This window comes from Adiantum capillus-veneris, chromosome 12, assembly GCF_014529385.1.
Source record: "Adiantum capillus-veneris isolate H3 chromosome 12, ASM1452938v2, whole genome shotgun sequence".
NCBI classification, from domain to species: domain Eukaryota; kingdom Viridiplantae; phylum Streptophyta; class Polypodiopsida; order Polypodiales; family Pteridaceae; genus Adiantum; species Adiantum capillus-veneris.
In genome coordinates, this window is record NC_140942.1 from 74339000 (window position 1) to 74364029 (window position 25030).

Sequence of the window (25030 nt, forward strand, 5' to 3'; positions counted from 1 at the left end):
TCAATTCTTTATGCCTATGATGTTGTACAATTGTCATTATTACATTTGTCAATCAATTCATTTTGCCTATGATGTGTACAATTGTCAATTTTACGCTTGTCAATTTTGCAAACAATGCGTCTTGTGGGTGACTATTTTGGGTCTATTATCTACCCTTGCACTTTTTTTAAAAAGTGAATCAAGTACAATATGGTTGATAAGTGGCAGGGCATTCAGTGCCCTGTCACCAAAAAAAATTTCTCTCGGGCGTCGCTATAGACTTCTGTGTAAACGTCGCTATAACCGTCGCTATGAGCGTCGCTATGAGCGTCTCTATATAGAGTCGCTTATAGCGATGCCTATAGCGTCGCTCTCGTAGCGACGGTTTTAGCGACGCCGGGGGTTATAAAAACCCAGTGTATTTCCGTCGCTAACAGCGTCACAAGAGCACACAACCTCTTGTAGTGCAAATGGCAACTCTCTTCATATCACAGATTTTCAAACACCATGGATTGCCAACATCCATCGTGTTAGATAGAGATCCTAGAATGACCAGTAATTTTTGGAAAGGTCTCTTCGACAATCTAGGTACAAGATTGAATTTCTCTTCGACCTATCACCCACAAACGGATGGCCAAAGTGAGATAGCCAATCTTACGATTCTTGATTTACTAAAGACCTATGTTACAGAAGTAGATCAACGCTCACAATGGGAAAAGTACTTACCTCTTGTAGAGTATGCGTATAATAATAATATCCATACTTCTACGGGAAAAGCACTTTTTGAAATCATAGAGGGCAGACCTAAAAGTCCCTTGCTACTTAAAGTACATGGGAAGATCTTTGCTGCCGATGAGTATAGCCGTGACCTGCAACCATCTTTTCAAAAGATTAAGGAGGCTATATCCATCTCCCAACTAAGGCAAAAAGCTGCTACTGACAAGCACAGAAGGGCCTGAACGTTCAAAGAAAATGATTGGGTCTTACTTAAGTTTCCTAAGGCTTGATTGAGGCAAACAACAGGCAAAAATCCTACGGGCCATCAAAAGTATTATGCTAAACTAGCAAAAAGATACTATGGTCCTTTTCAAATTTTGAAGCCAATCAATGAGGTGGCTTATCAACTCAAGTTGCCTAACCATTGGCTCATACACAATGCTTTTCATATGAGCCCACTCAAGCTCTACAAAGGAGAGCCTCCAAATGGACCAGTTATTGAAGACCCTCCCGAACTCGAAGATCAAGAAGGGGTACTACAACCCGAAGCTATCCTTCGGCATGAAGACAAGCTACTACGACATGGTAAGATTATCCGACGGTATCTTATCAAGTTCAAAAATTATCCTTTTGAAGATGCTAGATGGATGCAAGGGATCCAGCTTAAGGATAGTATGAACCTTGTCAACGCTTACAATGCTACATTAGAGTAAGCAAATGTACGTCAATGTTTTGTCTTATAAGACTAATTCTCTCTTTATTGTGCACAAATTTAAGTAATATGCATACTAAGAATCATGTTTGGGATAACGACATCTCTTAAACACCATGTAGAATTTGTCACTCTACTTGGGAAGATGAAATGGACTAAAGAGCAGACATGCTTGCGGCAGCTATATCTCCCAAGCACCAAATGGATTAGTCATCCATCTTGGAATGATGTCGTAGGGTAAAAAGGGATCCTCTACCCACTAAGACAAATTGACTAATGACTATGACTTTATCTCTTTTACCTCATACTCGAGGACGACTATGATTTCAAGAGAGAGGTAATGTCATTAAATATCTAATATCTAACCAACCCAAATGATTTTCTCATATTAAACTGATCATTTACTGTGGGATAGTAAACGAGAACAAGGGTTAGAATATAGACATGTGCTTACGGATCTATCTCAACACGGGGCCAATGGTAAAGGGGCCCAAATGAGAGATGGTCTATCAAAGAGCAAGGCTAACTAATGGAGCTTAAAAGACCTTAGGGTTAGCTTCATTAAAGACCTCCAATGGTTAGTGTTAAAAGTCCTTTGACCTTAAGCAAGCTAGGGCTGAGCTTGAGGTGGGAACCCAACCTAAACTTGTCTTTGGCCTTAAGCAAGCTAGGGATGTGCTTGAGGTGGGAACCCAACCTAAACTTGTCTTTAACCTTAGGCAAGCTAGGACTCAGCTTGAGGTGGGAACTCCACCTAAGGTGCTTGTCATGCTTGATGACTAAGGTACTTGAGGTACTTGTCATACTTAATGAGGAAGTTGCTTGAGAAGCTTCCTATGCACGGGGGGTAAGATGCTTGAGTCAAAAAGAGACCCTACACACTTAATGAGGAAGTTGCTTGAGAAGCTTCCTACGTATGGGGAGTAAGATGCTTGAGTCAAAAAGAGACCCTACACACTTAATGAGGAAGTTGCTTGAGAAGCTTCCTATGCATGGGGGGTAAGATGCTTGAGTCAAAAAGAGACCCTACACACTTAATGAGGAAGTTGCTTGAGAAGCTTCCTATGCATAAAAGTCCCAAAGTTAGGGGAATCTTTGACTTAACCTTCCACTCACCCAAGGGGCACCCCTTTTCTAAAAGGGCACATGGGACACATGTCAGACTCTCACTAAGCCTAACCACATGGTGTGCTTGAATGCTATTGGTTGGGCTAAAGAGGGGTCCAATGAGCTTCTACTTCCATCCAAAAAATACCTAGATATTTTCAAGCTCTCTCTCTCTAAGGGGTAAGGAGGACACTTGTCAAAAGACTACCCATGTACTTGACTGCATGTTGCATGTGATTGGCTAGGGGGAGAGGGGTCCAATGAGCTTGCAACACGTAGAAAAGTCACCACTCGCCCAAAGCAAGGAAGGGGGGTGCTAGGGGAATATACTCCACACACACACACAGTCATTTGCAAGGGCATTCTCACTTGGTGAAAGTTGAGGAACACCTCCTTCTCCAAGCTTGTGAGGAGTGAGAGCCTACATCAACACTCTTGGCTATGGACTGCACATCCAACCAAGAGCCATGCTTCAATGCTTAAGCTTTCCATCTTCTCCATCTCCATTACTATGCTATTATGTATGCTAGCAAGAAGAGTAATGATAAATGAGGAACTATTTCTTTCTCTTATGGAATGTTTCTTCTTCCTCTTCCCTACCCTCATTCCCCGCTAGCTCTCTCCACCTTTGAAGGTGTTTGAGGCCTTGGGACTGAGGCTTGGGATAGTTAATGCTTTCTACAAGTTTATGTTATGCTTGTGATGCATGAAGCTTTCCATCTTCATTGCATCACATAGGTCACAAGGAACACAAAGATTGTATTGTACCAAGTCTCTCTTGATGGGACAAACTATAATACAAATGCCTATCGGAGGGGGAACCGGCTCCATATGAATCCGGTCCTCAACTATTGTCATGTTCTCTAAACTCTCTCTCTTGCAAAAGTATTGTTCATGCCAAGTTAACTAAGTACCATGTTTATGTTGCCACCATCAATTAAGTTCACCCGCTATGGTCACAAAGCAATCTCTCAAAAGTGCTTCACCTAATTTCCTAATTCCTCTACTTTCAAAGTTCATAGGCCATTCGCATTACACCAACCATTGGAGGTCTTTAATGAAGATAACCCTAAGGTCTTTTAAGCTCCATTAGATGCATGTTGTTCTTTGATAGACTACCTCCTTTTGGACTCCTATTGAGATATAACCATCTCTCCTCTTGGTCCCTTGCTACGATAAGTCTAGAAGCACTTATTGCACATTGCTCTTTTATAGACCATCTCCTTTTGGACCCCTATTGAGATGCAACCATCTCTCCTTTTGGTCCCGTGTTGAGATAGGTCTAGAAGCACATGTCTCTATTCTAACTCTTATTCCCGTTTATTCTCCCACATTAAATTATCAGTTTAATATGAGAAAATCATTTGGTAAAGTTAGATATTATATTTTATGACAATTAAACTAGATTTATTCTAGCCTAATTCTCATTGGTCCACCTCTATGGCCATCCAATAGGATTTGAGTGCACCTTGTGGGCAACTGGGCTAGGGAGCTAACATGTGTCCCTTATTCCCTTTGTGTAAAGGGAGCCTGTGAGTGAGTGTGTGTGTGTGTTTCTCTCTCATCTTCTACTTACAGGGCTCGCCCCCTCCTATATAGAAGTCTTGAAGACTTTTGTGTACACTCACAAAGCATCCAATTTCCCTAAGGTTTGACCATTGGAGACAACCTTTGAATTTTAAGTCTTAATGGGATGAACCTTAGGGTCTTTAAAGCCCATTGTTGCACATCGCTCTTTTGCACATGCCCCCCCCCTTTGGATCCCTATTTTCCCTCCTTTGGATCCCTAATGTGGCCGGTCTGCCAGCTTAACCAATATTCTAGCTTTTTCTCCCCTAGTACTTTCCCATATTAAATGATTAGTTTAACATGAGAAAATCATTTAGGAGAATTAGATATTAGTTATTATGACAAGTATCATCTAGATAACGCTTTTGCTGCATTCGGATGAAGAGCCACACTTGTTGGAGAAAGCCTCTAAACTTTGATCTAGTCCCATCAAATTTTTTAGGCAAATTCACCTCGGCTCCTTCTCGTGTTGTTGTTGCTAATTGCTAGATCTTGGAGCTTATGCTTGGTGTATGTTTGTCTCTCGGAGCTCTTGAATTTGAAGTTGCATACGCTGCACCAATGGACCACAAACTTGGGGTTGTTCTGCTTGAAGTTGAGCATTACTCTCACACAACTCTTGAAGTTGTTGTTGGAGGTGGTGATGACACCTTCCACCACTGACTCCATGAAGGCTTGACAAGATTAAGAGATGGAAGTCTTGCCAAACTCTTATGAGCGCTTCTTGAGCTAGAAGGGGAGCGAGAGAAGGTGCTCACACTATACAAGAGCTTTGGACTTGATTACAATACGTAATCTTGATTACAAGACTTGGATTACAAGAATGAAGTACAAGACAAGACTAGATCATATAACAAGACAAGAACTAGAAGAGGACTTACCTCATAGGAGCCTCACACCCCCGATGTTAGCAGGACTGAGGGGCTTGTAGCCCAAGACCTCTATTTATACTAAGGACTAAGGAGGTTCATACCCTTCTAGGTTCTTCCTTCTAAGGAGGTTAAGAACCTTCTAGGCTCTTCCTTCTAGAACCTTCTTGTGATGATGTGAACAATGACATAAGCAATTATACAAGCAATGACATAAGAGATGATGCATGTGATGATGTAAGCGATGACATAAGCAATGATGCAAGTGACGACATGAGTGATGATACAAGCCCTCTTCTAGAACCTTCGAGAAATTTCCTCAATCTTCTAGAATCTTCCACACAAATTCTTCAAGAATCTTCCACCAGAACCTTCTAGTGCTTTCTCAAGAAGATTGACTCTCAACCATTCGTGACACGTACAATGTTTACACACCTATGACAAGTTTATACTTCTTAAGCACTGAATAATTTAGCATGCTATTACAAAATTGTGTAGGGCTACATATTTCATAACCCGCTTGTTGCATAATAGTTCTTTTAAGCTTCGAATAATTTGCCAACCATCTCTGACGATAATAAGCGGATAATTCTCTCCCTTTATAAACTCATAGTCGAGTACGACTATGATACAAGGACATGGTACTGTTGCGACTCTCCATCATTCAATCAATTCCTAGAAATGTGGGGTCAACCCTATAACTAAGGGAGAGTGGACTGACTTGGGCCACAAGCTTATGTGCATGGTCTATTTGTTATTCTTTGAGTACCAAAGGTATTCTTGGTTGAACGTTACTGCCATCTGTATGTGTGTGTGCATGTGCACACATGTGGTGTATGTAGAGTCTCTCAAGGCAACATAGGCACATATACTATTCTCAAAGCTCTTTTAGAGCTCTATTCCCTCTCTCATCTATGCTTAATGATAATTATTGCTAATCTATAGGACACGAAGAAGAGGGTTCATATAGCTAAAAAATGCTTCTTCGTGTAGGTCGTATAGATTATGTACTTATCTTCTGAACCTATCCTCTCACTTTGCACAAGGCTACTCAATTCATGTTATCGGGTGTCTTTGAGAGAGAGAGGCTAGGATTAGTAGTTCAAAATTTGGCAAATTTGAGCTACTAATCCTTCAAAACGAAATGCGTACGACCCTACTTAGTTGATTTGTTAAGCTTTAAACCTTCTCAGCTCGTGGCTATCAACTACACTTTACATATATCTAATTTTTAATCACATGTATTCATGTATTAAGCTTTAATGAAAAATTTCTTTTGAGGGAGGGATTGGCATTTGAAAATTTGACCCTTTATGTTGTGTTGATTGCTCAATTTTCTGTTTTATGCAAGCTAAGTTCAATCAAGTTACATAATTAAGTGACTGCATCTCTTAAAGAAGATTGTGCATAACTCTATTAAGGTTTCATAAGGCCTGGTGGTAGGGGTGGCTGCCCTTATAGCCGTTGTAATTATGATCCCTGGATGTTGTCATGGCTTAACATGAGCATGACAAAACCTTGTGATTTTTTGGGCTACTCAATATAATCCACTCACAATTGTGAATTTTGCAAAAAAAAAAAAAAAGGTTTCATAAGGCCTAAGCACATGGACATGGTAGTTGGCAATGGAGAGGCGATGAGTCTTCTGATCATAGAGGTGGGCTTGAGCTCAAGAAGTTGCGGCTCTAAGAAGTCGTGGTGTTGCCAACAGAGAGGGTGAATTGTCACAATCAACAAGCTAACAACCGTCAATGAAAAGGGCTTACGTGGTAGATTCACTCACCTATGGTGCCATAATTGGCTGTTGAGAATATGCACATGAGAGAGAGAGAGAGAGAGAGAGAGAGAGAGAGAGAGAGAGAGAGAGCTAGTACTCCAGAAGTCTTCAATTAAAAGGATGGAGAGGCTCGCATGGAGGAGAATCTACACAAATTCTTCTGTGTTTTCTATTTTCTAAAATCATGGTGACCTACTATCAATAAGACATGGCTTAATCCTCTAGATTTGGGATGAGGGAGGAGTCCTAAGCTTTGCTGTCTTGAACCTGTGGGATCCATGTACTTTTTGCTTGTTTACTACTCTCTTTAAAAAAAAAAAGACATGGCTTGTTTTAGCTCTAGAAGAAAAAAGGCAGTTTCTAAAAAAAATATATATTGCTAAATTAAGGCAACCCATGATTGAACCATGGTCAAGTTAGGGTTTGCCCTTTTCTTTGCATGCATTAGGGAAAACTGGAATTTACCTTTTCAGTTCATTGTGCTCTCTGTCTGTGTGTGTGTGTGTGAAGAGAGAGGAGAGAGAAGAGAGAGGGGGAGAGAAGGCCTGCAACCACTTGCAAGCAACCCAGCGAGAAAGAAGAGACGATCGACCCTGCAGATCGGCATCTCCACGCTGGAAATAGGAAGGGGCGTTTCAATGCGCTGAAGAAGAGGGTACTGTCTACGTCCATGGCGCCCTTTCATAAGAGCAGGGTTTGGAACTTGGGCGGTGTCGTACGACACTATACGCCGGTAATCTCTCAGTTTGTTGATGCTTTTGATTTTTTGTTCCAGGGCGGTCTTCTTCTTTGCGTTTCTCGCATTAATCCCAACAACGCACAGGGGGATGCTTAAAGCAGCAACATGATGGAGTGTAACAGGGATGAAGCTCTACGATCCAAAGAAATCGCAGAGAAGAAGCTTGCTTTACAGGATTATCATGGAGCCCTTAAGTTTCTTCAAAAAGCTTTGCAGCTCTTTCCTGGGCTGGAGAACACGTCGCAGATATCTGCTGTGCTTGACGTTCACATTGCAGCTCAAGTGAAATTGAATGGAACAGAGATGGATTGGTATGGCATATTACAGGTTGATCCAGGGGCAGAAGATATCGTCATCAAGAAACAGTACAAAAAGCTGGCTCTTCTTCTTCATCCTGACAAGAACAAATATGCAGGTGCAGAGGCAGCTTTTAAGTTGATAGGGGAAGCATTGCAGGTCCTGTCGGATAAGCAGCAGCGCATGCTTCATGATTCTCGTAGGAAGCCTAGCACTAGGACCACACAGAGGAATCAGAGTAGGCAAAATACTAGCCATTCCTACTCAAATAGACCAGCTGCACCTTCAAACACGTTCATTACAGTTTGCCCAGCTTGTCATACTAGGTATCAATACTACAGAGTGTATGAGAATCAAAATCTTCTTTGTCACCAATGTCGTATTCCCTTTCTTGCGAGGGAGTTTTTCCCCACTTCAGCTAATGGAACATACAGTGCTTATGGTTGGCAACATTTTAGTCAGGCACAACCAGGTTTTAATCCAAGCTCATTTCAGCCTTTTGCGTCTGCTGCTAACTTTGCATCTGGAATGTCTTACACTAATGACTCTATGCATGGTGGTGCACGGAAAATCGGTGTACCTGGTGGTGCTTCAACAGCAGACCATGTAAATCAGATGTCTAAGGAGAAGGCTCAGATGGAAGAGGTAGTAGAAGGGCTCAAACGCAAGAGGAAGGACGAGAAGGATTGTGAGAAAGAGATGCGAAGGGTGGAAAAAGAACAGCAAAAGAAAGCCAAAGCAGACCAAAGGGCACAGGAAATTTTGGAAAAGGAGATGGCAAAGAGAAGGAAACAGACAGATAAGGCAACAGGAAAGGACAAGAAACGACGCTCAAAAAAGCACTTGTCTGATAGTAGTGATGATGATGATGATGATGATGATAGTGATTCTGCTGAGGAGCTCTCAGATGAAGCAATTTTAAACCATGTGGTTGATTCAGAAGCTGCTCCTCGAAGGTCATCTCGTCCAAGAAGGAATGTGACGTATAAGGTAGATGTCAGTGATGATGATGAAGTTTCTCCTGCAAATGCAGCGACGCACACCACAAATGAGGTGCAAAAGAAGACATCTGAGGACACTGTTAGGAACACCAAGGTCGTCCAAGACGGGGAGTTGACAGAAAAGCAGAAGCTTGCAGAACATATAAGATTCAAGATACGGGTTAATCTGGCAAAGTCTACAGCTACTGTGAATGAGAATGATCTGGTGAAAGTGAATAACTTGAAGTCGAATGAGGTAGACCAGACTCAGCAAGATGGTCATCCAGGATTAGAGGATATGAGTTCGAAAGGTGTACAAGGAACAAATGAAAAAGTTGAGCCTGATAAAGACTCTGTGAATGCAGGTGCCAAGGATGAAGTAGTGGATGAAGGTGAAGAGGAGACTGACAAAATTGCTGGGTCCGATTTAGAGGCTGAGCATGACGCAGATGATGAAGCTCAGGCAGAGGAAGATGCTTATACTGTACCTGACCCTGAGTTTTATGATTTTGATGCAGATAGAAAGAATGTCAAAGCTGGCCAAATTTGGGCCAGTTATGATGACGTGGATGGTTTACCTAGATTTTACTTCAAAGTGAAAGATGTAAAGTCACAGGATCCTCTGAAGGTTAGCATAAGCTGGATTGAGCTGCAAAATTTGTCTGCTGATCAACAAGCTTTGAAGAAGCTAGGTTTTTTGCCGACTTGTGGGGATTGTTTCAAGACCACGACGTCCCAGAGACTGGACTCTAGGAATATGTTCTCTCATATCTTGAATTGGGAGAAAGGACCCAAGGGAACAGTGATGATATATCCAAGAAAAGGAGATGTTTGGGCACTTTACAGGAACTGGAAGCCTGGTCTTCGTACCAGGAAGAAGAGTTTGTTGCAGGAGTATGACATGGTAGAGGTGCTGACCGATTTCAGTAAGCAAGGAGGAGTATCGGTGGTCCGCCTGGAAAAGCTTCCTGTGCATAAAACTCTCTTCAAGCGTTCAAAGGATCATTTAGAAATACCTGCGTCAGAACTTTGCAGATTCTCATATCAGGTTCCTGCATACTTGTTGCAGGAGAATGAGGCGCCAGGGAATGAAAAGGGGTGTTGGGAGCTTGATCCTGCATCAGTTCCCTTGACAGATATTTTTCCGGGTTCCAGTGGATCAAAACCTTAGTGTCTGACAGTTGATGAGTGAAATTGTGGCCTTGTATGTACATCCTACCTTGTGGGCTGGCTCTCAGATTGCAATTTCAACCCTTTTGACGTCAAGAAAGCTTTGAAATGGCTTATATACTTCGAGAAGATAGGTAGGTGTATCCTTGGATGGCAGGTGAGGTGGGCTGGCAAGGCTTCTGCACTGGTATTGCTTTTGGAAGGATATTTATCACTTGGGCAGGCTGCCCTTGCATCTATTTTAGATTCTGACGGAGACTCCGTCTTTTCAGTCAAAGCAAGGTGAAAGTGGTTGCTTGATTCTAAAGAGCAGCAGTAATTTCAAGGGTCTGGCAGAGCAAGAACTAACGTCCAGGTTTCAACCATCCTGCTATAGTTTTGTTGGGGTTACACTGCAACCTTCATCCCAAATTTTACCTTTACTGTGCGTATGCCAATTCCCAAGGCAGTTGTAAAGGGTGACTGGCATCTTACAGTGTTTTTGTACATTGAGCAGTCTGTCCCACAGCCTGCTACATTTGATCAGTCCAAGTTTATGGGACTGAGATAATGGCTCGGCTTTAATCACTCGAACTGTCAATTTTAGCCCCAGAATGGTCTCTGGGAAGGTCAATGATTGCTGTGATCAATGCTGCAATTTGTGTTCATGATTACACAACGTGATACCACTCTACAAAGATGTTTGTTTAGTATTGCTAACATGTCTGTTTTACTCAATGAAGCAGAAAAATGCAGTTGAGGTGGAAGGCATTGGATTTAATACAGATCGAGAACCTGAGTTTCAAAAATTTTACGAGGTTTTCCTGAAAAATGGCTGCGATGATCACATTCTTAGTTGTTCCGAATCCCATCCCCATGGCTGTTGAATTCTGTGAAATTGTCCCCTTTGAAGTGGGGGAAGCGATCTTATTTGTTGATTCTGTGATACGAATGATACTATCTGAATGCGAGGACCTTAAGAACTAGTCATGGTTTTGGCATCCACTCTGATATGGTTGAAGGTTTGGGATGTTTGGTATGTGGCCTTTAAATTTACCATTGAAAAGCAGGGTTTCTCAGGAGTCAGTGTGATGTCCCTGTAACCTTAGAGAAGGTTAAAAACATGGTGGCTACGCTACAAATTGATCATAGTCTGTACATAGCTTGAATGTATAAAAGAGTTCAAGCCCTCTTTTATTGTGCGAACTTGGCTATTTCTGAAGGGTGACCCTACTTATGGCTTTTCCATTTCTGTTCCATAGATGGGGCTACCTTGTGATTTTCATATTTGCCTTTTTAATGGGAACGTTTTGATCATCAACTCTATTGGCTCTGACTCCCGGGAGACGACAACGGGGTGTAGCCTTGTGCTTTTCCCGTTGCAACACAGTGAAGGTTGCCGAATGCTCATCATTCAATCAGGGCCATACTGTGTTGTCACTCCTAAAAGAAAAAACTTTTGAAATTCAAGTGGTAACTGAGCAGTCACCATTATGGTTTAATGTTATTTGTTGTGGCTGTTTTTGTTTCTGGGCAGCATATAACAGTGAAGAATGTTGGCCGGTTCAGCTCAAACCTACAGAGACATCTTTCTTGTTTTGGGGTTTTGTTTGAGATTGCAACTTACATCTGTGGCTTTTCTTTATTTTCCCCCTTGGAGAAGCATGAGACCTGATTGTATTCTACACCATCCTTGCCCCTATACTTTCTGTGGAAGGGATCGCCGATGACTGTTGCTTCGATTGGGCAGTTTGAAGGCTTTCTCTTTTCAGCAAATCACTTTATGTTCTCGTCTTCAGGGGCTGCATATTCCAGGTTTTTACTTTTTTTCATGGGCTGATTGGCACTGTGTTTCGATAAAAGAAGCCCAGCTTTCTTTTGAAGTACGGCGCTGATGTGGAAGAGGGGCGAGAAATATCATGTGGTGCTTGTACCTTCTCTGTTGGGTGAAGGGCCAGTAATTGGGGGCCGGGGGACAAATCATGTCCCACCCACTTACAAAGGCCGGATTCACAAGACATTTTGGCAGATGAAACTGGGGATTAATAGGATTGCACCACAGGCGTCTGGAGGTAATTTATACACGAAATTCATGGATGCATACTGGTGCGGATGTGGCAATCTATCACATGGGCAAACATCCACTCCCCCCCCTCGATGGGTGTACCCATTAAGTAGGGCCCCCATCCAGATAACATCGGTTGAAGATTCCAACTCATGCCATGTCATGCTGTATTCTCCGTGCATGCCCTGCGTTCACAACAAATGCTGTGGTTCTTGCACTGAAGTTTTGTTAATGACAATGGATGCTTTCAATTTTAGCCAGCTATTTTCTTAAATGACATATGAAGAAGAAAATTCAAGTTTCTTCTTTTTGGTCTCCCTAAATGACAAGGCCAGAGTATTGCTTAGCCTTTTTGGCTTAACTGAAACTCTTGTATTTTAATGCTATTGGAAAAAATTTACTGTTGGAAGAGAAATAATTGATAAGACCACACAAAAAAGTTATTGCTTAGCCTTTTTGGCTTAACTAAAACTCTTATATTTCAATACTATTCCAAGAAATTTTGGAGAGAGAAGTGTCTGTCGTCAATAATACCATACAACAGTCTCTATAACCTCAGCAGGGGTGATAATATACCACTCCAATGAAGACTTAGGTTGAAGATTTAGTTAAAATGTACATGTTTTTTGACAGTTTAAGATACCTATACTATACACTATAGATGGTATGAAAGTTTTTCGAAAGTTTGAAAGGTAATAGATGGTACTTGAGATAGATTTTAACTTTCCGTATACTTCAATATTGAACTTTAAAAGGTAATCCATTGGACTTGTAATGGCTTTTAGTTTTTTCCATTGGGCAAGCCTTGTGATCTTATCACTTGTTATGGCTTGAGCTTCCACAAGAAGTTTTAGAAATTTTCTCATGTAGGAAAACGGAGTCTTTTCCAGTGTTTTTCATACAAGGAATAACATCATGAGCTTCTGTGAGGGAGGCACCGCATACCTAGCTAGGTACGATTGGGGGCAAGGGACTGCCGGCCCGGTGGGTACAATGAATAACATCATGAGCTTCTGTGAGGGAGGCACCGCATACCTAGCTAGGTACGATTGGGGGCAGGGGACCGGGGGGGGGGGGGGGGGGGGGGGGTCCCCTGTCCCCAATCGTACCTAGCTAGGTATGCGGTGCCTCCATAATAGAAGCTCATGATGTTGAGGTAAGTCACAATGTGGGAATTATTGTGAGCTAGGTACGATTGGGGGCAGGGGACCGCCGGCCCCCCCCCCACCGGGCCGGCGGTCCCCTGCCCCCAATCGTACCTAGCTAGGTATGCGGTGCCTCCCTCACAGAAGCTCATGATGTTGAGGTAAGTCAATGTGGGAATTATTGTGAGAATTGTCCAAAACTTCTTGTGTTCATAGTTATTCAATATTTCAATTCTAGTTTTCATAAACTCAACTAGCACTTATATTCCTTTGAGTTACAAACAAGATTGCACCCTAATCCAATCACAAACGTGTATAGTCCGAGAAACCAAAATAGACCTACCAAAAAGCCTCAGCTTTCTTAATTCCAAGCTTTCTGATTTTTATCTTTGGGGCAAAAGATGGTAATTTCACAGAAGTTGAGCAAACTTTGTATAAAAATGCTATTTGGAGCCTATTTGCGAAATTTGGCAAAGTTTGTTGGGCACTCTTGAAAGTTGGCATTTTGACCCATCAAAAGAACTCCAAATTGAACCCAGAGTTGCCAGGGGGAATAAACATATCATTGTGAGCAAGTGTACCAAGTGAGTGAGTCAACGAGTGCTAGCTCAGCTGATAGAGCAAGAGCCTCTTGTGTCCAAGGTCTTGGGTTCAAACCTCCTTGACAACACGTGTGACATGAAGCCCTTAGGGGTTGTTCCCATGGTCCATATGATGGGTTGGCCACCCTTACCAGTTGGGATGCTCCACCTCACGGAATCGGGTGTGTGAGTTGTAATTTCAAGTTCCTACCTCTCAAAAAAAAAAAAAAAGGTGTACCAAGTGAGACTATCACAACTCATAATGTTAAAAACCGTGATTTATAACATTGCTTCATAGTGCATCCTTAAGACTGGACAAACTCATATGCCCAGTTGTGTACATTGCAAGTCTCAAGTTTAGGCTGAAAATACCCACTAGAGACCTAGTTACAAGGAAAACAAGCTCTTGGTGATATTAGTTAATAAATTATGTGCCCAAATTCAGTGTCTACAAGACTCCTCTCGCCAACTGTCCAAAAAGTGGTGCTTCAAACACATTCTCGAGGTTCAACACTAAATATGAAATGGATGACAAAGAAACCTCTTGATAGGCATCGTATCATTTCCATTGATTGAGAGATGAAAATCATGGCTTGAACAATGCTTAGGTGTACTCAATGCATTCGAAAAGTTTAGAATTGCAAAGAACAAAAGAGAATTCGGGACGAAGGACACCAATTTGCACTTTTCTTCCAATATACACTTGTGTACCGACTTTACTATGTGGGCGATAATGAGCTCATATGCTCTAATACACTCATAAAACAAGTACCTATGTAATTCCCTCTACAAACTTGCTAGGTACAATAAAAGAGTCAACAATTGCAATAATTGAGGAGCCCATATTAGACACTCAACCCTGAAATCACATTATACTATCAAATCATGCTTGAGGAGCCCATATTGGACACTCAACCCTAACCCTCAAGAAGCCTTTTGAGAGAGAGAGAGAGAGAGAGAGAGAGAGAGAGAGAGAGAGAGAGAGAGAGAGGGGCAACCAGTTCTAGAATGGCCCTCATCATCACATATTAATTTAGTCCACTATCCTATAGACCAGGACATTCAAAAGTTCATAAATACTGCACAAAAATTTCCATGGCCATCTAATGATAGGAAATGTGATCAATCTCTAATGTAGGACGGGAAATTACATTCTTTTGAGGCCATTAGGTCCACAATGAACAGTACCCTTCAAAAGATTTGTAGATAGATGACCTCAAGCTTTAAGCTTTTTGAACAGTAAGACTCCACATCAGTCGAGTTGCGTTATCGATGAACCTTTGGGCTTGCCCAAATGATCTTCCTAGAAATTCATATTCACCATGCGATCGGGGGCTTTTGTCGTGTACCTTGGGTCTTGCAATCAACAATGAAAGATGGCCATTCTGATAATTTGTTACTTTCAGTATCAATGCTGAATTGAATTCAAGCAATTTCGACTCTCAATCCCAAATTGTGACTTTACTCACTCCACCACCATTCGACAGTCCATGTCGGAAGTCCTTCCTTGAGACATCAAATGTAAACTTACATGGGGAGCTTCCGTGATTGTAGACAACTATGCAAGAGTTGTACTTAGGCATCGCAGGGTATCCACAGAAAACCATCAATACACCACCTATTAGCTTCGTAAAAATGGCTAATCCCAAGGTTTGCCTCATCCAATCTACCATGAGACACAAGGTCATGCTACAAAGTCACCTCTCTCTCTCTCTCACACACACACACACACACACACACACACACACACACACACACACATCCACATGATAGAAACAGAGCTAAAATAGACATTCCTTATAGACAGGTCATGGGTAAAGAATGTTACATGAGGAGGCCAGCATCAACTAGATGGAGGACCTTGCACAAGAATGTGTGACTTGGGGTGAGTCATGGGAGGACCCTTTGCGGTGCGTTCGAGCTCCTCAATATAGAAGGAGACGAGCTTATCCCAATTTCCACCCTCAAAGAGTACAGCAACCTTTCCATCTGTGACCCGCTGCACGATGCCACCAAACATGTGATACATGCTGCGTTCGTTTTTCACAATTACTGTCATACCAGGCATGAGCAAGGGCGGGGGTGGAGCTTTGGGCCGCTGCTTCACTGCTTCCATTGTGGCCTGATCCACAGGCTTCAGCGCAAGCTTCACCGATGAAACGAATTTATTTAAGCCTGTTTCGCCACCAGGGAAGCCGCCTGTGAGACCCATCATCTCCTTGTCAAAACTCCCAGTGGTCGATGCAGGTTCCACTGATGTGGCTGTGGTGGCAGCAGCGATTGTGGTGGTGGCATTTTCTGCACTGCTTGCGTCGTCCTTTGTGGATTCCTTTACAGATCCAAATAGCTGTTTGCTTTTGCTGGGATTCCTGAGCGCTTCCTCGCCACCGGGCAGGCCGCGCCCGCCGAGCAAATGCCAGAAATCTGCTTTCTCTGATCGCACAGCAAGCGCCCGGTAGGACCATCCTGAGTGACTGGCAGGCAGCTGCACATTCCGCAAGCTCAATCCGACATAGCAGCTGCTGCTGCTACTCGCGAGAGCGCACTGCGAGCAGGGTAGGTGCATCCGCTCCATGCGCAGGCTTCCGATAGCTCCACACAAATGCTACCAATTGATCTGTGGCTTTGAATAAAAGGACTTGCCATTTAACCATAATTATTGTACAACTTTTCCTCCCATTCGAAAAACATGTAAGCCTGCCTGCACACATGCATTGGAAAATCAGCCGCTGCGTCAAGAAATGCTGATGTGGTGGAAAGATTCCTCCCGTTGTGGCAAAGACGTGAAAGTAGGGCTAGGGACACAATTGGACGCAATGGCAAGTGTTCCTCTTCCTTATATAGACAGCTCAGTTCAAAATCAGTGCGTGATGTGTTGCCTCATGTGCATAAAATGAGGATGGTGTCTACTATGGCTTCTCGCCTGCGGAAGCGGAGATGATATTTTTTTTGCCTCATGTGTGTAGCCTTTGTATGGCCCCAACCATTTGTCCCCCCTCAACTTCTTTTGAAAACTGAAATCCAAGCAAGAATCGTTATTCATTCCCATATCTCTCTCTTTAATCTCTTTCTCTGGCAATCTCTTATTCATTTTCTCCATCCTTATTTGTGCTTGTTGCCGAAGATAATAATCATTGGCTTTCTCTTTGTTCAATTGCAAACAACTCTAAATAAAAAATTCTTTCTTATAGCTTGTCCGTATGTTCACCTCAATGCATCGAGTTGCACTTATATAGACATGACATCTTTCTTTCCATAAACTAGTCTTGCTTGTTTTACACAAATGGTTATCACATCGATCACTTGCTTAGTTGATTATGATTGCTATTGCATCGGCTTTTGTTGTAGAACACGAGCGGATGAGTAGAACCAATTGATAGGCAACAACTATATCTCAACTTGGGTTTATGAGCATTGGGAAGAAGCAAGTTGTCTCCCATAGAGCTGAGTATACAACAAAGGGCTACTAAAGGGTGTAATTGAATAGAGCAAAGGGTTGCAGCTTGATCATTCTTCTTAAACCCTACTCCTTAACCTGTTTTGATAGTTGTTTGTAGATTCCAAGGAACACAATGCAATTCTCGAAACAAAAATTTGATTACCAAATTAAGATAAAAATTAGTTATAAGGCACTTTTGAGTAGCTTCTCACAATCGCACGTACAAAAAGCTCTTCAAAAACCTTTGATAATGTTACAATGTGTGTTAAAACTAAGGGTTTTGAGCTTTATACTTAGGGCTTTTCAAATCGCCAGTGGCCGACTTACAAGGCTTTTTGGGTTCAGGATAAAAGAATACATATGTGAATGTATAGAATGCGGCCCAAAAAATCATAATGTCTCTTTTACAAGACTTTTTGGAAAAAAGATATAGATTACATTAACATTTTGGGCTTGGGTAACGTGTGGTTGACTAGGAGGGCGCTCGTCAGTTGCATCTGCCAAACACTCTCCCCTTCCTAGCCGTTGCACGTTCTTGTGCAAGCCTTGTCAGCTGCTCTTCAGTATTTGAATTGTGATTCAAGTAAACTTGGCACCTCAAGCTACTATGTCGGCTCGTACTGATAGATCCTTGAAAGGGTTGTTTATTATGCACTCTGATAGGCTATGTGCCTTGTTCGTAGATATTTGGTAAGGGGATTGAAAATGGTGGAGTCCATTTCAAAGAACCTTGTTATAAATGCCTCCTCGAATGTCAGCCTGTAGTTGAAGGGGAGGAATATGATTCTGGTGTACATCCCCATAAGAATGTTCCTGCTGGGTGTTGGGTGAGTTAGGGAGGATGGTGGCGTGCAGAGACCATGGCGAGTAGAGAGAGAGAGAGAGAGAGAGAGAGAGAGAGAGAGCTTTGACACCAAGAAAAAAAAAACATGCTCTATGTTCTATAATAAAAACTTACATATAAGAGGCGTTGCCATGCAAACTTCTAAAAGAAGTTGGAGTACACCTACATGCTCTAAGACCTAATTCCCATGGGTAGATAACCGACTAGGGCTTGAAACCTAACAATCCTCCCCTCAAGCCCGATCTAAATACATCACTCTCATGATATCTCAAGTTTTTGGTGTACTCGTTGTTGGAATTAGGGTTGCAGAGAAACACACACAGCTTGGAGAAGACGAAGGAAGCTCAAGGCACACAATAGAGAGTATGTTACTTAGTGTGCAATGGAAAGATTGTTAGCCCTAGAGTGATGGGCGTATATACAATGCACGGGGGAAAAAACCTCCTAAAGAGGGAAAAAATGCCCCGGCGGTCCTAGTGTGTTCACACACATCACTACCACATGTATATGGTAACAAATCCCCCCTGGAGTGATGCGGTGAACGAGAGCTGGCACATGAGTAAAGGGAAGTGCCATGCCCTGAGGACAGGATCAGTCCACAAAGGGGAGTAAGCCCAAAGCTTTGCGGAAAGCTTCAAGCTTCTCACGAGACAATGCCTTTGTGAAAAGATCTGCAAGGTTGTCCTGTGTTGGCACATAAGCCAAGCTGATCTCTCCTGCTGAGAGCCTCTCCCTGACATAGTGGTAATGCACCTCAATGTGCTTTGTGCGAGCATGAAAAACTGGGTTCCTCGCAACTGCCAATGCGCTCTGACTGTCAGTGTAGATAGTGTTGGCAGTGTCCTGTCCAACACCCAAGTCAGCCATAAGGCGTCTGAGCCATACACACTCAACCGTAGCTGTGAAGACTGCCCTGTACTCAGCCTCACAACTCGAAGTGGCCACAGTAGGTTGCTTCTTGCTCAACCATGATATACATGAACTGCCAAGCATGAAACAAAAACCACTTGTGGACACTCGCGTGTCAAAACAACCAGCCCAATCTGAGTCCGAAAAAGCATGTAAGTCTGGCGGCAATGATCCCCCCTTGGGATAAAACAAGCCAAGATGTAAAGTGCCACTAAGGTAGCGGAAAATCCTCTTGACAGCCTGCCAATGCTTAGACCCTGGGCTATGCATAAATCTGCTGACCTGCGAGACTGCAAACTGAATATCTGGCCTCGTGTTGCATACATAAATGAGGCAGCCAACAGCAGTTTGGTAAAGAGTGACATCAGCAGGATCGCCAGCATCATGTAGACTCAACTTCAAACCTGTTTCCATGGGAGTGGCAATAGGTTTGCAATCCTCAAGTCCAAACTTACATAGCAATGTCTCTATGTAACTTTTCTGACACAAGGCAATACCACCATCACACTGCTTAAACTGTATACCCAAGTAATGATGCAACAGCCCCAAATCTTTCATCTTGAAAGTAGCATTCAAATCAGCCTTAAATTCAGCAATATGTCTCTCATTTGGTCCAACGATCAGCAAATCATCAACATAAAGAACCACAATGAGAAATACATCATCCTCACGCTTTACATACAATGTGCTTTCTGTTGGACTGTTACGAAAGCCTCGTTTAACCAAATGAGTGTCAGCTTTCTCATACCAAGCACGAGGAGATTGCTTCAACCCATACAAAGCCTTCTTACATTTGCACACTTTGTCCTCTTGTCCTTTTATGACAAAACCGCGAGGCTGCGTTACATAAACTTCCTCAAATATGTCACCATTCAAGAAAGCAGTAACAATGTCTGATTGATGTACATCCCAACCAAAATGAGCTGCCAATGCACATAGAAAACGCACAGTAGTCATACGACAAGTGGGAGCAAAAGTCTCTTCATAATCTATGCCTTTTTGTTGTGCATAACCCTTTGCAACAAGTCGAGCCTTATGGCGATCGATCTCACCATCCGGCTTGCGTTTCAACTTGTAAACCCACTTCGTACCAATGGCCTTTTTTCCAGGAGGCAAATCACATAAAGTCCATGTGTCATTCTCTATAAGTGCATCATATTCTGATTTCATGGCAGCAATCCAATTTTCTGAATTCTGTGCTTCATCAAAAGACAGAGGCTCCTCAACATCATGTAAACTAGACACAGCCAAAGCATAACAATCTGATGCATAAGATGCATGGCGAGAGCCTGAACGAGTACGACTAGATAAAGGTGCATCCAATTTACTGTCACGCAAAGTGTGCACCAGCCATTTTGGCATACCTCTAGCCTGCTCATTTTCAGCCCTTTCCTCATCAAGTACATCATGTACATCTGCATCAGTAATAGGCTGTTCTAAAACATTTTCAGAAACCCCCATAGGCTGTACATTTTCCTCATTGGAACTTACATTCGTATTTCCACCACTGAAAAGAGGCAACAAAGTGTCATAAATGTCCTGTGAGCTTACATTACTGTCTCTAGTACATGACAGCAAGGGCTGAACAGAGTCTTCCACAAACACTACATCCCGTGAAACCAGAATACGTTTTGTTTGCGGATGATACAACCTGTAACCTTTGCTTTCGGCACATTTGACAGCCTTGTGGCACCAAAGCATATGCCAAACAGCCAAAAACACGCATGTGCTCAATAGAAGGTTTTCTATCATGCCATGCTTCATATGGAGTAATAGACTGCAAAGCTTTCGTAGGACACCTGTTAAGTACATAAGTGGCACACATGATGGCCTCAAGCCAAAAAGAATGCGGCAAAGCTTGACTTTTGACCATACATCGTGCCATTTCCGTTAGTGACCTGTTTTTTCTCTCAGCAACACCATTTTGCTGAGGTGTATAAGGCACTGTACATTGGTGTTTTATCCCACGACTAGCCAGAAATGCATTAAATTCATGAGACATATACTCCCCCCCTCGATCGGAACGGAGGGTGCCCATAGTACATTTTGATACATTTTCAGCCATAGCCAAAAATTGTTTGAAGCACATAAAAACTTCGGACTTCGCTTTAAGCGGAAATACCCATGCATGCCTGGAGTAATCATCAATGAAAGTCACGAAGTACATGTAATTGCCCAAGGACGGAGTTTGCATGGGCCCACAAACATCACTATGCACAAGCTGCAACCTGCATGTGGCCCTAACTGAACCATCCTTTGGAAACTTAGAACGCTGCATTTTACCCAGAATACAGCCTTCACAAACATGTTTGACAGGTGCTTCAAGAGGCGGCAAAGAAGCAACCATATCAGATTTCTGCAAACGCAGCAAACTGGCAAAATTCAGATGACCAAAACGTGCATGCCAAAGTTTTGCATCTGAAATAGCCCTTGAATCTACAACAGCATTTGCAAAATTTTGTCCACACTTGTCATACAAAGTGAGCTTATACAGCCCACGGCACAAGAGCCCAGATGCAACAATTTCATCACCAAAACTGAGATCATGAACTGTACATCTGTCATCCACAAATTTGACTACAAGTCCAAGTCTAGCAAGTGCGGATACAGACAAGAGATTCTTCTTGATCCCAGGTACATAAAGTGCATCAACAAGTGTGAAGGAACTGCCATTAGCAGTAGTGAGCACAATCTTTCCAACTCCCTGAACTGGATAAGAGGCGTTGTTGGCACAAGTGACTGAATTCCCATGAGGGACAGACTCGAGAGAGGTAAACAATTCACGATGTGAGGTAATGTGCTTTGTAGCACCACTGTCGAAATACCACACATGTGAATCTGCAGCAACTGACAAGCATGCATCATGGACAACAGGATTGTAAGTGCACTCTGCGCTAAAGGCCCATTCTGCATCAACATTAGCATCACAATCTCCTTTCACAGAAGACTCAACAATGGCTGCATTTGTAGTGGAACCAGCATTTGCAGTGGAACCACCCTCTTTCTTCTTAGCCTCTTTGGCCTTCAACTTAGGACACGACTTGATCAAGTGATCATTGGCTTTACAATAATGGCAATGCATCCTCTTTTTGCCCTTATCACCAGAATTGTCAGACAAAGTGCTGCCACCAGAAGCATTAGGAACAGAATTTTTGCCACTCGCAGCAGAACCATAAGAAGTGGCTGCATTACTGTTACCACCCTTTCTTTGAGAAGCAATAAAAACCTGTTCAACTGCATGCTGCCTAGTCTTGTTTTTTCTAGAAAGTGACTCTTGCAACAGCAATGTGCATAATGCATCAAACTTGACAACTTCAGGATTTCCTTGGGTCATCAGTCTCCAAGTACTAGCAAAAGTCTGGTAGGAATCTGGTAAGGCATCAAGAACAGTCTGCACAAGGGAACTGTCCGAAATGACTTCACCTGCAGAAATGAGTTGCTCATTGATATCCTTGACACTAGCAAGGAAAGTGTCCATATCATCTTCCTCATGCATAATCTTCGACTCTAGCTCTTTACGCAGCAAAGCAATTTTAGCCTCATTGCGGCTTGCATAAAGACCTGCTAGAATATCCCAAGCCTGTTTTGCAGATTTTGCTGAACGGATGTGAGGAATAATGGTGCGCTTCACAGACAACACAATCAATGCATGAGCCTGCGCATCCTTAACATCCCAACGAGCTTGTTCTGTCGTAGGCAAAACAACTCTAACAGCTGCAATCCTTGCAGCAAGACCTGCAACATCCTCAACATCGCCTACATCTTCAGAACCAGGACGTACATCAATGCCCTGCACAATGTTCCAGACACCTTTTGACACAAGAACATGTTGCATCATATAAGCCCACATAGGGTAGTTGTCCCCATCCAACCTGTCCTCAGCAGCAAACATCTTGAACACATCTGTGTTGTTGTTGTCAGCCATGGTAAATGCTGCACCTGATGTGAAAACTGCCCGAAAATAGGAGAAATGGAGCGGGAACAACTTGTGCTATATAGCACAAACCGTAGAAGACTATAAGGCACCTGTTATGCAGAAAACGGCACTGACAGAAACAAAATGACGAAATAGCCTGTGCAGTACTGCCCGTAGTGGAAACGGAGGCCGAAATGAGCCCAAATCAAAATTCTGAGCAGACCAAGCTCATTGAGCTTGCCCAAAATATTTGTCGACCTGCGAACGCTCGCCAAAGCTCACTGAAATCGGAGAAAGTGAGCAGGCATGTGCTGGAGCAGCCGGCGACTAAGCCCTGGAGGACGTGACCTGCTCTGATACCAATTGTTGGAATTAGGGTTGCAGAGAAACACACACAGCTTGGAGAAGACGAAGGAAGCTCAAGGCACACAATAGAGAGTATGTTACTTAGTGTGCAATGGAAAGATTGTTAGCCCTAGAGTGATGGGCGTATATACAATGCACGGGGGAAAAAACCTCCTAAAGAGGGAAAAAATGCCCCGACGGTCCTCGTGTGTTCACACACATCACTACCACATGTATATGGTAACAAATCAACTGTGAGTTTTAGGTTCCCTCACAATGCAAGGACGAGCAAGCATTAGGTATTATTCTGACATCTCTTGAAGACGACTTTATTCATTAATTGGATGATGTGTAATCTTCCAGTGCTACCTGGATACAGCTAGAGAAGGTTTTTGGTGCTAAAGCTAAATATTCAATGATGAGTCTAAAAATGGAGTTGGACTCTCTTGCTATGCGTGCCGATGAAAACATTTTAGTTGAGCTAAGCGACTGAAGAATATTAAAACTCAACTTGTTTATGTCGAAGCCCCAGTGCTACCAGAAGAAGATCTCATAGCTGTTTTGTTAAAAAGTTTGCCTGATAAATTCCATCAAATTGTTACTATTCTAAAAGAGGAAGATCCGTTGCCCTCCTTGGATGGCATCATCAATTCATTGCAAGAAGAAGAAAAAAGGATATCCCATATAACCAATTCTCTCATTATTCCTAGTGCATATACAATATCCCCTACAGCATCCCCCATCAGTTCTTCTGGTACTCCCAGCGCCTATGCAGCCACTAATTGTGCTTCTACCTCAGCTTCATCTCGACTATCCATTGGTACCAGATCTTGTGCCATTTGTGAGTGCAACATTCACCAAACAAAGGACTGTTTCAAGAATCCTTGTGTTCACTGTGGTAAAACAAATCATCTTTCCAATAGATGGTTTCAAAGAGGTAATGGTGGCGTGCAAAGACCATGGCGAGCAGAAAGAGAGAGAGAGAGAGAGAGAGAGAGAGAGAGAGAGAGAGAGAGAGAGAGAGAGAGAGAGAGAGAGAGAGAGAGAGAGAGAGAGAGAGCTTTGACACCAAGGAAAAACAAAAAAAGCACGCTACATGTTCTATAATAAAAACCTTAGATATAAGAGGCCTTGCCATGGAAACTTCTAAAAGGAGTTGGAGTACACCTGTATTCTCTAAGAGCTAATTCCCACATGTAGATAACCGACTAGGGCTTGAAACCTAACACTAGGGGCTTCAATTTCCAAGTTCCAAGCAATGCCTTTGGTGCCTTCAAGGAATACCTGCCAAGGATGCTCTACTGCATCAATATCTTCGAAGGCCTGTATAGATGTGATGATCATTTTTGCTATCTTTGTCAGCATCTAATATGTAAGTGCAGGCACATCCCTCATTTGAGCAATCACCACTTTCATGGTATGGACCATCTACGATTTCGTCGGCTTGTAATTGTTGATTGGCTTTGAGAGTGCTGGGTAATTTAGTACAGAGAATCTCCTACACTGACATGTGTAATAGGTCTCCCAAGATCGCTGCCTAGGGATTTGACACTAGGTTGGGTCGATCTTAAGATGTTGAGGGACATTCATGTATGTGGTCTCATCATGAGGTCTTTTCTCGAACCATTTCTTACTACAGAAGTGTTGGATTTCTAGGATGAGCAACACTTGGTCCGCTGTGATTAATACATCCTCATAATCATCCTTTGCATTTGGTTCAATTGTTGGCAAGAGTTTCGTTTTCCACAATATGGCCACTTGTTTCATCAATGGAAGTGGTATCATCTTGTGGCCAAAGTTCTTCACCACCTCATCTGGCTTGATCATCAACAAGGCCACTGATTCTAGTACTTTGATCTCATAAAGCATATATTCTTTGTGGGAGCTTGCT

At 42.7% G+C, this 25030-nt stretch overlaps 2 protein-coding genes across 3 annotated transcripts; one reads left to right on the forward strand and one right to left on the reverse strand.

Annotated features, from left to right (window-relative positions):
* Nucleotides 1–7205: 7205 nt before the first annotated feature.
* On the forward strand, nucleotides 7206–10727 carry LOC147445958 (uncharacterized). 2 transcript variants are annotated; one of them, XM_086525285.1, is made up of 2 exons: nucleotides 7206–7463; nucleotides 7554–10727. In XM_086525285.1, exon 2 carries the CDS (start codon nucleotides 7575–7577, stop codon nucleotides 9915–9917), a length of 2343 nt encoding a protein of 780 aa, XP_086381411.1. In that variant the 5' UTR covers nucleotides 7206–7463; nucleotides 7554–7574; the 3' UTR covers nucleotides 9918–10727. The 2 variants fall into 2 exon arrangements, with proteins under 2 accessions (XP_086381411.1, XP_086381410.1); XM_086525284.1 differs by having other exon boundaries at nucleotides 7207–7385; nucleotides 7506–10727.
* A 4737-nt stretch (nucleotides 10728–15464) lies between these two features.
* Nucleotides 15465–16421, reverse strand: LOC147445959 (NAD(P)H-quinone oxidoreductase subunit S, chloroplastic-like). Its single transcript, XM_086525286.1, has one exon. It carries the CDS (start codon nucleotides 16259–16261, stop codon nucleotides 15530–15532), a length of 732 nt encoding a protein of 243 aa, XP_086381412.1. The 5' UTR covers nucleotides 16262–16421; the 3' UTR covers nucleotides 15465–15529.
* Between the last annotated feature and the right edge of the window lie 8609 nt (nucleotides 16422–25030).

What these genes read in the sequence shown, in the direction of transcription:
- LOC147445958 (XM_086525285.1), top strand. Translation starts at nt 7,575, where the DNA reads ATGATGGAGTGTAACAGGGATGAAGCTCTACGATCCAAAGAAATCGCA.
- LOC147445959 (XM_086525286.1), bottom strand. Translation starts at nt 16,261, where the DNA reads ATGGAGCGGATGCACCTACCCTGCTCGCAGTGCGCTCTCGCGAGTAGC.